This window comes from Tinamus guttatus, unplaced genomic scaffold (assembly GCF_059628265.1).
Source record: "Tinamus guttatus ecotype Peru unplaced genomic scaffold, ASM5962826v1 Tinamus_guttatus_pri_ptg000345l, whole genome shotgun sequence".
Taxonomy (NCBI): domain Eukaryota; kingdom Metazoa; phylum Chordata; class Aves; order Tinamiformes; family Tinamidae; genus Tinamus; species Tinamus guttatus.
The window spans coordinates 27,618-43,259 of NW_028288879.1; the positions used below are offsets into that span (position 1 = coordinate 27,618).

The 15,642-nt window shown below is 38.1% G+C and overlaps 1 protein-coding gene across 1 annotated transcript in view; it reads right to left on the bottom strand.

Moving 5' to 3' along the window:
- The window catches only part of MLLT3 (MLLT3 super elongation complex subunit), a gene marked incomplete at its 3' end in the record, with an annotated part of 98,605 nt that overhangs the window by 23,759 nt on the left and 59,204 nt on the right, over window positions 1-15,642 (bottom strand). Inside the window, exons 3-4 of the mRNA XM_088529789.1 lie at window positions 6,512-6,594; window positions 2,547-2,690 (exon numbers count right to left, since the gene is read on the bottom strand). Coding sequence (XP_088385915.1) covers window positions 2,547-2,690; window positions 6,512-6,594 — 227 coding nt within the window. The remainder of the gene's footprint in view (window positions 1-2,546; window positions 2,691-6,511; window positions 6,595-15,642) is intronic.

Here is a 15,642-nt window from a genome sequence, read left to right on the forward strand (position 1 = left end):
ACTGACCCCTGGGGGACCCCACTAGCTACAGGCCTCCAACTAGACTCTGCACCGCTGATCACCACTCTCTGGGCCCTGCCATCCAGCCAGTTCCTAATCCACCTCACTGTCCACTCATCTGTCCCACATTTCCGGAGCTTGCCCAGGAGGATGTTGTGAGGGACGGTGTCAAAAGCCTTGGTGAAGTCGAGATAGACGACATCCACCACTCTCCCCTCGTCTATCCAGCTGGTCATTCCATCATAGAAGGCTATCAGGTTAGTCAAGCAGGATTTCCCCTTGGTGAATCCATGCTGACTACTCTTGAGCACCTTCTTGTCCTCCATGTGCCTGGAGACAACGGCCAGTATGAGCCGTTCCATCACTTTTCCGGGGACGGAGGTGAGGCTGACTGACCTGTAGTTGCCTGGGTCCTCCTTCTTGCCTTTTTTGAAGACTGGCGTGACATTGGCCTTCTTCCAGTCTTCCGGCACCTCCCCTGTTCTCCAGGATCTTTCAAAGATGATGGAGAGCGCCTTAGCTATGACCTCTGCCAGCTCACACAGCACTCTGGGATGCATCCCATCAGGGCCCATGGATTTGTGGGTATCGAGGTTCCTTAGGTGCTCTCTGACCCAATCTTCCTCTACCCAGGGCAAGTCTTCCTCTCTCTAGGCTTCTTCTCTTGTCCCTAGGGCCTGGGACTCTAAAGGGCTGTCCCTGGTAAACACTGAAGCAAAGAAGGCATTCAGCAACTCTGCTTTTTCTGAGAGTAACCAGGGTGCCCATTCTGTTCACCAGTGGACCCACGTTTTCCCTGATCTTCCTTTTGCTGTTAACATATTTGAATAAGTTTTTCTTGTTATTTTTAACATCCCTTGCCAGATTGCGTTCCAAACGTGCCTTAGCTTTCCTTGTCACATCTCTGCATTCCCTGACTACGTTCCTGTATTTCTCCCAGGGGGCCTGTCCTTTTTTCCATATTCTGTATACCCCCTTCTTCTGCTTGAGCATTGCCACAAGCTCCTTGCTCATCCACCTGATACTATATATATATATATATATATTTGTAATATATATATATTCAACCTGATATAATGGTTTATATGATATAAAAAGCAATAACTTCTGAGGTTTTCAGAATATAATCTTAATATTTTACTTGCCTACACCTATAGTGTCCAGCAATGTACAAGATCTCACACATGCAAGTCCAATACACAGCTCATGCTTCACTTTCAATAAAACTGTAATTACAACAGTTCTCTGGGAAGAAAACAAGCTCTTTCTAGTTATGCCTGCTTCTTATTCCTGTTTTTCCAAAGGTCCTCCTCAGCAGACAGGATGCTCTAAAACTAGCTCCCTATTTAACTCAACCCTAGAACCTTCTGCTGTATAATTGCACCAAATTTGACTAATATTCTTTGTTACTTATGACTACTCAAAAACATAAAGACAAGCACTGACCTAATATAAATGGAGAAAATGAATCATAACTTAATATTTCTACCAGTGACCTGGAGGCTGAGACAGCATGCACTCTGTCACATCAAGTCTGCAGAAGACACCAAGCTGGAGGGACAAGCTCACACTGTGAAGAGCAGGGCTGCTGGTCGAGGGGGCCTAATCATACTGGAAGAACGGGTGAATGGAAACCTGATAAAATTCAAAAACAGAAGATGAACAGCCCACTGTGACCGGAGGCAACTCGGAAGAGCACTATGGGGTCAATGGCACTGAGCAGGGCATGGCTGAGCACGGGTGCTGCTGGATCCATCCTCAGAGGATGGAGCCCTGAGCTCCCATGGCTGAGCGTGCACAGGGCAGGATGCTGGACCAGGAGCTCCCAGGCCCCCCACAACAGCTTGCCCAGGCCTGCAATTGTAGTGAAGCACAGAAGAATATTGGCTACGAGCATACAAAGCATCATATTAAAACACTCCTGCGGGTTTCACCTTCTCCTCCCTTCAAACTTGCTTACTTCCTTTTTTTTTTTTTTTTTTAAATATTCATTCCATGAACACATAAGTAAGTCTACACAAGTGAAAGGTGCATCTCTGTACATCGTCTGACTCAAAGTGGGTATGCTATACACTACATGAAATTTAAGTAGATTTACTTATATATAAGGTTTTCTGACTTGTTTTGCCTCATATCTACCTGAAATTACTATGCTTAAAATAGTCATTATTCTCTGAACACGAAATGTTTGTTTTCTTCTTACTTATTCCTATCCTAGTAGCCTTAATGTATTTCATGTCTGAAATAAGTTTCATTTATAAGGTCCAAGATCCTTATTGCTTCTGATGAAGTAAACATGAATCATTTGGGTGTTAAGATAGGCAAGATGTAACTGTCTGAATAGTGTAGCGTAGTTAAGATAGGCACATGGTCCCTTGCTCACTTGTTCCACTCCAAGATAACAAGCACTAAGGTCCTAAGATAAGTTAATCACAAACACTTCACTTTTTTCACTGTCAGGTCAATTTTTATTCTACTAATCATGCACCAGCAATAAGCAGCAATATCTTTATTGTGATGGCTTTTTACACGGGTGCAGGACTCACCCCTCCTGCCTTTAGCAGCTTTCTTCTGAATTCCTCTGTCGGGTTGTTGAATGTGAGCTTTTCACAGCGGAGGTGATTTACAGGTGGGTGGCCTTCAAGGTGCAGGAATAAGTCATAGTCAAATCGAACTTTCTTAGGTTCTTCCTGAGGGTTGAAAATAACCAGATAGAAATATCTAACATGAAAGCTAACTAAGTCGAAAACAAGGGCTACATAAAGACTGACAATTAAAATGAAAATTATGTTATTTTAACCATTCATTGTGTTCATAAACACATGATGGAATTTACTGAGCGTCGGCTGGGCTACAGTAAAATAGAAAAACTTCTATGAGCCCATGATAACACATGGTAATTTTATGAGCTTCGTGAACTACAAGCTCTCCTGAAAAGACTTCATTAAAAGTATTTTACATCACGTTTTCTGCAAGCTAAATGTATATGCAGAGTCAAGAATCATGATTCAGCTGACACAAGGTAGTTCAGACACCAACACAACCACAGTCACACTTCTGAGTCCTGCCTAGTGTAGGAGACACTGCAATGCATTTGCAAGCTTCTCCACAGAAATCAAACATCTCAGAAAAAACCATGAAGAAAGGAGTGGGATAAAAATGTAACTGCTGCAGCAAACTATACTTGACTATACTATGGTATCTGCACATTTATTAATGACATCGCATTCTCTTGAGCCATTGTGGCCAGCTAGACTTCAAATATTCCACCACAGCTTCCAAGTGAATAAAATTCTCTGCTATCAAAAGGAAGCAATGAAATTGAATGTTCCCTGTAGCAATATGGAAAGAATAAAACAGGATAAAACAGGAAAGGCAAATTATTTTTGAAAAATCATTAGTACTCTATTGTTTGGAGAAATCCTTTGCCAAAAAAAGAAACTAATGTCAATGAATACACTACAGTTTGTGTTACAAAAGAAAACATATTAAATACATTTTGTGTTATGCATTGACACAGTTCTATTCTAGAAACCAAAAATAAGTTATGCATTCTATTAAGGCAACACTAAATAGCCTTTCCTGCAAGGGCCCAGATGTGCAAACAGAAGCCACCAAACCAATGGAAGTTTTATTTGGCAAAACACAAATAAAGGCCAAAATCAAGAAAGCCTTCAGCAAAATTAGAACAATGACAAAAGAGAAGAAAGAAAGACAGAAAAAATCTTAACAGATATCCAACACTAAAATTCTAATCAAAATTACAGAGCAATTTGTGTGCTGTTCAGTGGGAAACATCCCTGAGAAAATATTTAATTTTGATTGAGAATTCAAAGGATGTGAAGAGCAGGAAGCATAGAAGTCTCAAGTATGGCCAAAAAAAAGAACTTGATGCAGACACAGAAAGAGACATGGGCTAAAAAGCCTGCAGCAGCTTGTTTCTGAAGACAGAAGATGGTAGTTCCCTTAAATGAACTAGTTGTTTGAAAACCCTGTTTCATAGGCAACCATGGGTGAAGACACTTCTTATTTTTAAAAGATTAACACAAGATTTATTTCATAAAAAGTGAAAATGGTTTATTTCCCAGCCTGCATAGAAAACAAATGTCATGGGTAATCAGTTGGTACCAGTTGGTACCCATTGGCATAAAAGCAGAATTGTAAGAATTGACAGAGTGGAGACATCAAACAAATCTGAGGAAAGTTCGATGATTACAGATAGGGATTTTGAAACTGTATTTTTACACATGAATCACTCTCAGTGCCACTGCCATTATTTTAAAACAGTCTTGACAGTGAAGGCAAGTATAAGGCTAATAATGAGTATATTTTAAGTAATTGCATTTTCCAGTGTAGAAATCCTTGAACATAAAAGGATTTATTCAAGGACAACAGCTCACTAGCAAACAGCTACCGCCCACTTTTGTTGAACATGACAGGTTTTAAAAATGAGTTGGTTTAACTCCTTAGAGGTTGGGATATTTTCTTTCACAGAGAAATGGTCATTAGATGTTTGATCTTAGGAATGGAAACATGTTAATTCTTTGAGTTCAAGATCCAAAATGGGTTCTGATGCCCTTGCTTTCTCTGATAAGGAGGGTACTTGTTGAACCAGAAATGGGAAGTTGTCTACCGTGAATAAGTGATGACAGTCTGTTTTCTTTTTCTCCTCCAGTCTATCTCCTCTTTTTCTGTATTGGAATAGCCTTAGGGGAGAGGGAGTAGCTGAGCCTGGAAGAAGTGGTAATTTTCCTCAGGAATGACTATTCAATTTTTGTGACATTTTTCCTTCTTATTCTACTGATCCCAGAAAAGGGCTGGCTGCTGCATGAAGAGCTAGCTGACTTACAGTCTGACTACAGCTTGTTGTATTCCATGACACTAAAATAGGGGTGAGAGATTTCTGCAAACTTCCTAATTCCACATGCTGCTTGAGGGTGAGGTGAGTTGTAATCATTGGAGCCCTCTTGATTTCAGTATAACCCTCAACTCCTGCTGGGTAACTCCTGAGCCTTGCAGGCCTCCACAGTCACCAAAGTCAGACAAAGTCTGAGTGGAAAACAGAAAAGAAATGATGGGATGGAAGCCTTCTGAAGAGTTGCTTCACTGTAGAACTGGCTCCTGACCTTGTCTCCCTGCTTTTGGTATAAACTCTGAATGGAGGAGGTAAACAGGATGGTCTGCTTTTCTTCAATAAAATTAGATTTCCTGCAATGGAACAAATAGTGTCCCTAATGGGTACACAGCTAAAGAGGGTACCAAGAAAGTCAGTCAAGTCACTGGGGCAGTTTTGTTTCTTTTTCCATCAGCAAGTGGGGTAAACTAAGCCCTATTGTTCACAGATTGATACAGGGAACATTTCAGAATTAATTCTTTAAAACATATAACTTAGAAAGTGCCTGAGCCGAATTGTGCACCTGTTACACCTTGACAGAACTTCCATGAAAGACAAAAGAATATTAGAAAATCCATTTAAAAGTATGCAAAATTAACATAGTTGTATACTCCTGCACCTGTAATTGTATGTGAACAAAATTTCAAAAAAGGTTTTTGTACTATGCAATTGTTTTTTTTAAACTTTCCACAAAATATTCAACAAGTCAAAGACGATAAAACTTCTACTTGATTAAAACAATTATGTTAAACTACATCCTGATATTATACAATAAATACACACTATCTCACAAGCAAGTGTGATGTACAATAACAGGTTCCACCAAAACACATGGCAAAAGATGTCTAATATATAGCAATTATTAAAATACTGTAAGTACAAGAAACTATGTGAGCTTTTTCTTTTTAATTCCCTGGAAATAGGATTCTTTTTGCCTGAACTAGTTATTAATTATACAAATCCTGTTATGTACATTAAAGGAAATCCCTGAAATTATTACTGGAAAGACGCAAAATAAGTGCAGTGTTTATTTAGATTCAGAATATGAGCTACCACAATAATACCAGTTTTGTAGAACAGCAATAGTTTTGTTTTTAAACAAAATTGTGCCCTGGTAATGTTGAGTAGAATCAATATTCACATATACTCTAAAAGATGTTGTTTTAGACTGAGGATGCAAGGCTCTTTTTGAAAGGCAAAAGTAAAAAAAAAAAAAAAAAAGTGCAGGACCTTGAAAGAATGGCAATATTAAAACAGAACAATGGCTTCATTATGAAATCAAAAGGATCAAGATCCGTATCACTTCTTGAAGTTTTTAAATGCCTATTTAACTTCCTGAAGCATTAGTTAAAAAGTATACCGATATCTGACCAGCATACTAATCCCTCTGAGTAATTATAGTCAACTAATTTATTTTATCAGGTAATCCTAATCACTTAGGGATAACTTCAAAAGTAAAATTAGGCAATTCTACAAGTTACAGTTAATTTGAAGAACAGCATTTATAAAGATATTCTAAATGCTAATATTAAACCAAGCGTGGGAATTAAAATGTAAATCCTAAAACCTCCGTATGATTTTTTTCTAATACAAAGATGAAAGTATGTGATACTATACCTTGTTTTTGAAGTAAACTTCAATTGGCAAAATAAAACCAGCATACCCAGATTCTTCAACTTTATAAGGTGGATCCTTGCACACTGAAACAGAGAAAAAAAAATCTTTATACACACGCAAAATAAATGAGCAATTGGCTTGTGTGATAATGCTACTACAGCAGCAACAAAACCACACATACAAACTGGGACACATCTTGGAACATATTTATGGGAAATTCAGAGATAGAAGTGCATTTTTTTAAGCACCTTCTGAAAATGGAAACACCAAGGACATCCACACCAGATAAACCATAGCAACTGAACAAATACAACAGCCATGTAGTCACTGAAGCCGAGACTCATTTTGAAAATAGAAAAATTACATGTTTTATATCTTGAGAAATGTTCAAATCACTTATTTGGGTGGAGGGGAAACAAAGATATTCCAGGACAGAAAGAAGAATCTCACAAAGGTTAACCGTTATATTATTGTTATGTTAAATTAGCATCAAGGTCTACTGGATAAGACTTAGCCTTTTTTAATGTGACAGTATTACTAGCTCCAATATACATAGATAATGTACAACTCATAACACACTAGCTGGAGAAACCATGCTTTGTCTCCTGCATCATTCTCTCAGTTGCTTCCAAATGCTGCTACTTAAACAAGCAGTGCTGTGGGCACTACCACACCTCAGTGACATCCTGGGATGCTAACAGTTTCTTTGCTCAAGATTGCTAGAAATGATATAGTTCCAACAAGTCAGACAGATTTCTTTGGAACCATTCACACCAGCACTATAAATATCCTACAAAAAATTATTCTCACATGGCTTATCACTCCCTAGGATGGGTGACTTTTCCAGAACTGCTGGGCATAGCTCATTACACTTTATCAAATGCAACTTTCACCGTTTGGCATACTCCATATAAAAACTGTGCTTGGCAGTTATCTGTGTCACAGCCAGAATACCAGAAGTATTTTTTTTAACCCAAGTACTATAGTCTGAATACCGTAAGTATTCTTTCTATCAAAGTACTGCAAATGGGCATTTAACACCCATCATTCCCAAGATAATTCTCCCAGCATGTCCAGACCCATCAGAAAAATCCTTTTTTTCCCTCAAATCCCTCAAAAAAAAATCAGCTTTCTCAGAGACAGGCAAGCTTTGTTAGTATCCACTTAGAAGAACACAGCAGCATAAAGCGAAATGTGAATAATCTGTTTTCCAAATTCTCTCTGCAGTACTTTCCTCTTATGTCTACAAAATTTGTTTTTTCTTGGCAGGAGTGAAAAAAAGGAACTTGTAAATCAACCTTTGAAAAGATTTGAAGAAAAGCCAATAAGACAATAGGTTAAACCTGAGAAGTGATTTCAGACAAACAAAGCTTTCAAGTTCAAGAATCTGATTTTTTTTTTTTTTTTAACAACCTCCTAGAAGTAGTATTTCACCTTATAATGACATGTCTTCCCTGTAAGAGGTCTTATCAGTATTTGTAAATGTAAATATAATAATCCTACTTCAGTACGGTTACAGCTTACAATAATAAGTACTGATAACTTTATCAACTGAAGTACAGGAGCCTTGCTGCTCCTCCTCTGCGTTTGCAAGACTGCTTTAGAAGAAAGCCTTCCCAGAATTATTTGAATAATACATGTACGTATAGCGACAGAAGTCTGAAATCCACTTAGAAAAACAGGAAGAGGTTAAACAGATATTTATATAGATGAAAAATATAGAAGTTTTCTCTATTGGAATAATATGTTAACTGGTATTGAAATTTCAGGTTTCATTACAAATCACCTTTCACTACCTTAAAATGTCTTGACAACTATTTCCTGAATATTTAATTGGTGCAAAAAAAAACACTGCTAGCACAAATACTTTTCATTTTCTTCCTCAAATCTCTCTTCTTCTGGATTTACACAGTTGTCAGCAACGCTGAAGAGTACCTTAGAATCACAGAATTGTTATGGTTTGAAAAGACCTTTAGATCACTGAGTCCAACCATAAGCACTTCAACACCCTGCCTGACAAATCACATCCCTCCCTAAGTGCCCCATCTACACGTTTCTCGAATGCCGCCAGGGACGGTGACTCCACCACTTCCCTGGGCAGCCTGTTCCAAGGCTTCACCACTCTTTCCTCATCAAATTCTTCCTCATGTCTAACCTGAACCTCCCCTGGTGCAACTTGAGGCCATTTCCTCTTCTCCTAAGGGTAGTTATTAGAGAGAAGAGACCAACTCCTGTCTCACTACAGCCTCCTTTCAGGTAGTTCCAGAGAGCAATAAGGTCTCCCCTGAGCCTCCTCTTCTCCACACTAAGTCACCCAGCTCCCTCAGCTGCTCCTCATAAGGTCTGAGCTCCAGCCCCTTCACCAGCTTCACTGCCCTTCTCTGGACACACTCCAGCACCTCCATGTCCTTCTTGCAGTGAGAGGCCCAAAACCGAACCCAGTATTCGAGATGCAGCTTCACCAGCACTGAGTACAGTGGGACAATCACTTCCCTGGTCCTGCTGGCTACACTGTTCCACCTCTAGGATGACCATCTCATGTCAAGGAAATGAAGGTGATCAGGAGTAGTCCACATGGACTCACCAAGGTGCAGTTGAGTTTGACTAACCTGATAGCCTTCTATGATGGGACGACTGAGTGGATGGATGAGGGGAGAGCCGTGCATGTTGTCTGACTCGTCTTTCACAAGGCTTTCGACAGCATCTCCCATAACACGCTTATGGGGAAGCTCAGGAAGTGTGGGTTAGATGAGTGGACAGTGAGGTGGATTGAGAACTGGCTGCATGGTAGAGCTCACAGGGTCATGATTAATGGGGCTGAGCCTGGCTGGAGGCCTGTGGCCAGTAGTGTCCCCTAGTGTCAGTAGTGGTCGCAGTGATGTTTAGCTTGTTCAACAGTGACTTGGACGAGGGCACTGAGTGCACCCCGAGCAACTTTGCAGATGACACCAAAGTGGGAGGAGTGGCCGACGTTCCCGACGGTGTGCTGCCGTTCAGAGGGACCTGGACAGGATGGAGAGTTGGGCAGAGAGGAACCTCGTGAGGTTCAACAAGGACAAGTGCAGGGTTCTGCACCAGGGCAGGAATAACACCAGATACCAGCACAGATTAGGGACTGACCTGCTAGAAAGCAGCTCCGTGGAGAGGGATTTGGGAGTCCTGGTTGACAACAAGTTAACTGTGAGTCAGCAGTGTGCCCTTGTGGCCAAGAAGGCCAATGGGATCGTGGCCTGCATGAGGAGGAGCACTGTCAGCAGGTTGAGGGAGGGGATCCTGCTCCTCTGCTGAGCTCTGGTGAGGCCGCACTTGGGAGTATTGGGGGCAGTTCTGGGCTCCCCAGCACAAGAAGGATATGGAGCTTCTAGAGAGGGCCCAGTGTAGAGTGCTAAGGATGTTTAACATACCGGTCAGATTGAGTAAAGAACAGCAAAAAGTCCCTTTAGATAGAAGCTAACAAACATAGAAGCTGTTGACAGAGCAACGTCAAGACCACAAGGAATTATGATGGTACATATAGTGTGTAGATAGTACAGACGTGCATATATGTAGCATGCACCCTGCAGACTTCATGAAGTAGATGCTCATATGAAGTAAAAACTTGTGAGAGAGAACTGGTTTACATCACTATTTGTATTGATACCCTGTAGCATATTGGTTATCCTTCAACCAGCTTTTCCCTCTATTCACCATTTTAATTGACAGAAGCCTGCTTTTCACAGCAAGTCTGACTGTAGTACTAAATCCCTCCTGCCTCAAAATGACATCTTTAAGGCAATCAGCTGAGATCTAATAAGAGCTTTTGGACCTTGCTGTTCATTAGCTCACCTTCCCAGCTGGTGGACCCCAATACTTTGGCTCTGTACAAAAAGTAGGAAGAATAGGCATTCATTATGCTCTAACTTCAGTCATTAATACTAAGAAGTTATTAAATCTGCTCAAACAAAAGCTAGTTGAAATTACAAAGTTGTGTGACTTAAACTGCCCCTTGAACTCCAGAACTTTTTACACAATATTTTATGCTGACAATATTTCATGAAAAAATACGGCCTCTTCATCAACTGAGATATGCTATTTAAACAAGACAGGAGGAAAGGGAAAGAACTTGCTATGTGCCCAACACGCTTTCCAAACCAAGTGCTACTTGTCCATACCTTTTAAACATTGCTGAATACCAGCAGAGGGAGTAGTAAACACTCACTCATAATCAAATTTCAAACAAAAACATACTAATAAAGCTAAGTTTTCTCAGTTAAACACAAAATATCAAGAAAAGCTAGTTCAAGTCTGCTTGTGCCCTTTTAATTCTGTCACCTCGTGCACAAATGTAGCATTCAATCTTGAACACAAAATTGTTAATTTCTGATATACAGAAGTGATTTTTTTCTGAATCTTTAGACTCCGGTGGTGCAGCTCATACTTTTGCACTTACAATAATGCTAATAGACAACTTTGAGTGTATTTTCCTATAATTTAGCCTTAATTGCAGGATGGAAAAAAGGTGCTTTTTAAAACTAAAGTTATTCCTATACTATATTTCGCTATCTAGACCTAGACCAATAGAATGTCAAATTAATGTCTTTGCATTTCTCTATTTCAACTTCATTATATGATACAAAGGTCAACTTGAGGAAAAATATTTTCAGAGTTATCAAAATTGTCTTGTATGCAACTCACACTTGCATCAAACTTTCTCTAGCTGAAGGGCCAGGGCTTAGAGTTTTTCCATCACATCACTCTGCCTTTGTCATCATTTCACTTTGTTAATGATTCATAAATATTAGTTCTTTTATTTGCAAGGCACTTATTGCTACAGATCACATTCTGCAACTTTCAAAACATAACACTATGTTTCTATTATAATAAACAGTTTCATTTACACATACGTACACGCAAACATATTTTCATCAGTGCTGACAGATGTTATTTCTCCACCAAGGAGTGCCCCAAAAAAAAAAAAAGAAAAAAAAAGGAAAGAAAAAAAGAAAAAAGAAAAACTGGTCATAAACTAATCTTCAAAGTTGTACAATCTTTCCATTGTGTTATCAGGCAAGAATTGAAACTCAAGGGAGTTAAATTGCCTGGTATAACTGCTATGAATACTTCAGACCAAAAAAAACCAAAATCTGCTATTTCAAAGACCCTTCACCATTATGACTAGTCATGATAAATCTAGCTGGCATTTTACGTAGCAATTAAAGAGTCCCATAAGTAGAACAAGTAACAGTCCTAGGTGGATTCCTGCACAACTTGAATAGCTACTGGTTTGGATCAGCACTCTCCAGCAAAAGCTAAGTACCAGAGGCCTCTCGTCAGAGACAGTGAAATGAAGTGTTTAACAAAATAAAAGACAGAAGTGGGAGCTGAGGGCATACCTCCATTCAAGTGGCACAATCCAGGACTGTTCAGTTAATGAACATACATTTTGTGTTGGAGATTAATAGTATTAGCTATTATCAAAGAGTTAAGATAGTTATTCAAAAGAGTTAGCATTGTCCTAATTATTTCTCTCTTCAGGTATACTAATTATATATATTTATTGCCCTTTGAAGCCTGCAAACACACCAAAACACTAATTTAGATGAAAAGGAAATAGCTACATACAGAAATACTGTAGTATTAGTCAGATTTTTTTCTTCATATTAAATATACTGGAAAACCACAACCCATGTTGCCTGACACCCTTCTTGATGCATTTCGGAATAGCTGCATAAGACATCTTTAAAGTTGGTCCATATTTAATAGTAAATTTAGCAACTGAATAGTGGTAGTTAGAAAAGGCAAGGAAATTAAATTCTTGCATATTTTGTATTTTTCCCATCTGTTCACAAATAATATTAATAGAAAAATATGCTATCTAAGCTTTTTAGTTACTTTAAACAAACCACTAATATGGTATGTGCTTAAGACTACAGAAGGGTGCAGCTAGTGCCGAAACAATTGTTTACACACAGTGCTTACATGAATGCTAGACCTGACTGTTCTGACTTTTTTTTCAGCAACATTTATGCAGGGAACAAATCCAAAGCTCTACAACTAAAAACACTCTGAAATACACAGATCTGAGGTCGTTGTGTAAACCAATTCCGCAACAAGCACTATGTAGGTGTATGCCCTAGCACAAAAACACATCTTAAAAGCTGTGTTTGCAAGCATATGTTGCTTATACTGGCATGCAGGTAATGATGACAATTATATTACATTGGTACTCAACATTTGAGGCATGAAAACAGGAGAACAGCAGTTAATACAAAGTGCATCATAAGGTAGAACAGAAACATCAACCTTTGTTTTCTTTAGACAAAAAATTGTTAAAATTGTGATGGGTGAGTAAAAAGTTAACAAAACTGCTGAAGTGCACAAGCTCTGCCAACAGGCCAGATGGATGGCAGAACAGTCTACCAGTGATGGCAGAAAAGTCTATCAGAAAAGAGGTAGTGACACTTTGGGTGCTTTCCACAGCAGCAAATGGCCATACGTCATGCGCAGGCAGGATGGTCTCACTTTGCTGACATTTGCAAAGAAAGACCCCACTCAATAAAGAACTGGTACACTTGCAAAGCACCTGACAGGGGTAAAACTCAGCTGAAAATAGTGGAAGGACCTTGTGAGTATGACTATAAAGGGCAGAGTCTAGCAGTGAGGAGTTGAGCAGGGATCAGGGAAAACACCTGACCACCTCCTCTGGCTGGACCAAGGTGTGAGTATCCCTTCACTCCCCTTAACCTGCGGTGCTGGGCTAAGGTGACTCTCTGCAAGGTTGAGTGTCCCCTGTACTTTCAGGCTGTAGAAACGCTAACATATAATTTTTCACTCCATGCAAGGTTGAGAGTCCTCTGTATATTCGGGTTGTAGTAATGCTACAGCAAACCCTTTAAAATATTTTATTTCATTTTCTTTTAGCTTTTTTAATTATTATTATTTCTTTTTTTTTTCTTGGAACAAGCAGTGTAGTCCACTCTAGTTGTACTAATTCCTAAGTCCTGCTTATTAATTGATCAGCCGAATCCTATAACAATCGCAACTGTTAACAGTGGATGCTGTTATAATAAAGATCTTGGCTGCATAATAAAAAAATCAACTAAGTAAGGCCCCTCTGGATTACTTTACTGTCTCCCTTTAACAGTAGGATAGCACGACAAATTGTAGTCCTGTTTCTGAACTCTATAGTGCACACACTTTTTGCTTTTGTAATGTATACAAGGTAACAGATCTTTGTTGACTTCTGAAAGTTAACAATAGTTAACTTTTTTCTCATATTTTTCAGTCCTACATATTATATAGCCTTAATAACAAGTTCTCCTTTGTATACATCACATGGAAAGAAAGAAGAAAATTGGACTAGATCTTAAAAGGAAAAAAAATGAAAGTGGCATATAGTCTAATCTTCAGTAGCTGTTTTTAGTTTTAGGTTAACTCCAGCAACAACTGAACAAATAAAGTTTAAACGAAAAGTACACCTTAAGAAACTGCTACATTTGCTAGACTATATTTGCACTAATTACCTGCTGGTAATCTGTAGGGGATTTAAGAAAGCAGTCTGCTTTCTTAGGCATGGAAACTAACCATTTTGGACTCCACTTCTGCTCTTTTAATAACATCTTTAAGAAGTGACAAAGTTCTTTTTGCAAATTGATCTGATTATTAAAAACTTAAATATATTAGAATTGTTTTATTCATCCCATGTTTTAGAAAAACATGCACTTGAAAACAAACAAAAAAGCAACTCCTTGCAATACATTCACAAGTAAGTGAGAAAGCAGACTCTAAAGGCATATGAAAGGGGCAGATGCTAAAAAACACAACAGTAACTGCAAAATTAAGTTAGCTTCATATTGGGACAAACTAGACAAAATTAGAAGCTCTTTCTTCACTATAAGCTTGAAGCCAATCATTTCTAGGCGGATAGATCATACCACGTTATAAACAAACATAATGCCATTTCTTCAATATCATGAAAAAGGAAAAAAAAGAAAAGAAAAAAGAAAAGAAAAAGAACTAGCCTACTCTCACAGAAGAACATTGTACTATTATGTCAAAAATGACTTTTCTAAAGAGAGTACCAGCCTTTAGAGACTGCCATCTGGCTGCTGACATACTTTTAGGAACCCAAGACAGCCCAAGCATCTGGAAGCCCTTAATAGACTCAAGGTTTCCTTATTGTTCACAAATAATTGGAAATTCTGTACTTGTACATGGATGCACACACATACACATACATTTACACATGCAAATAAAAACACTGATTCTCCTGGAACACTTATATGAGTTTTAAGAAAAACAAAATACAAAACAAAGCTTTAAAAAAAAAAAAAACAGCTTATAAAATCATACTTTCCTTCAAAGACACATCCAGATTGGAAAGACATCTATGTTTTAGAATATCCCTGAAACTTCCATTTTTCTCTTCTGTGATATCTTCATAATTCCATTGTGGGTTTTTAGCATTACGTAATAAGCATATAATTTTGTTGCAATTCAAAAGGAATAAACTTGTGGGTTTTTGTTTGAAAGGTGGTTTCTTTTTCTTCTTTTTTTTTTTTTTTTTTTTAAAAGAGGGCATTGGCTCCTTACTGTGTTAGCTCTGCACATCTACAAAAGTGCTTCATATAAGTTCAGACTATATTCAAAATGCTAACATTCACTTTTATACTGAATGCTCCAGCCTTTTTTTTTCAGGGTTTGGATAATATTAGGATACAAAAAATATATTTAGAAGCAATAGCAGTTGTAAGCATGATATTATTAAAAATAATATCATACTCTAAAGATAAAAGTTTCTGCTTCTATAAAATAATTCAAAAAATTCCAATAACAGAATTTGAAGAATAGTTCAGTGAAGCAAACAACCAACAAAAATCTGATTACAAAATTATACTACAGAAAAATACATCTGTAAAGCTGCAAACTCAGTAAATTCTCCACTAAGATTAATAATACAGAGACCTGGTATAACTAAACTTGAAAAGTTTATAGCTAGACCAGAATAAAGTGCTTGACCCAATGGATATATTTATCCATGGATAAATATATATAATGGATATATTTGTATATATATATTATATTTATCCATGGATAAATATATATAATGGATATATTTGTATATATATATTATATTTATCCATGGATAAATA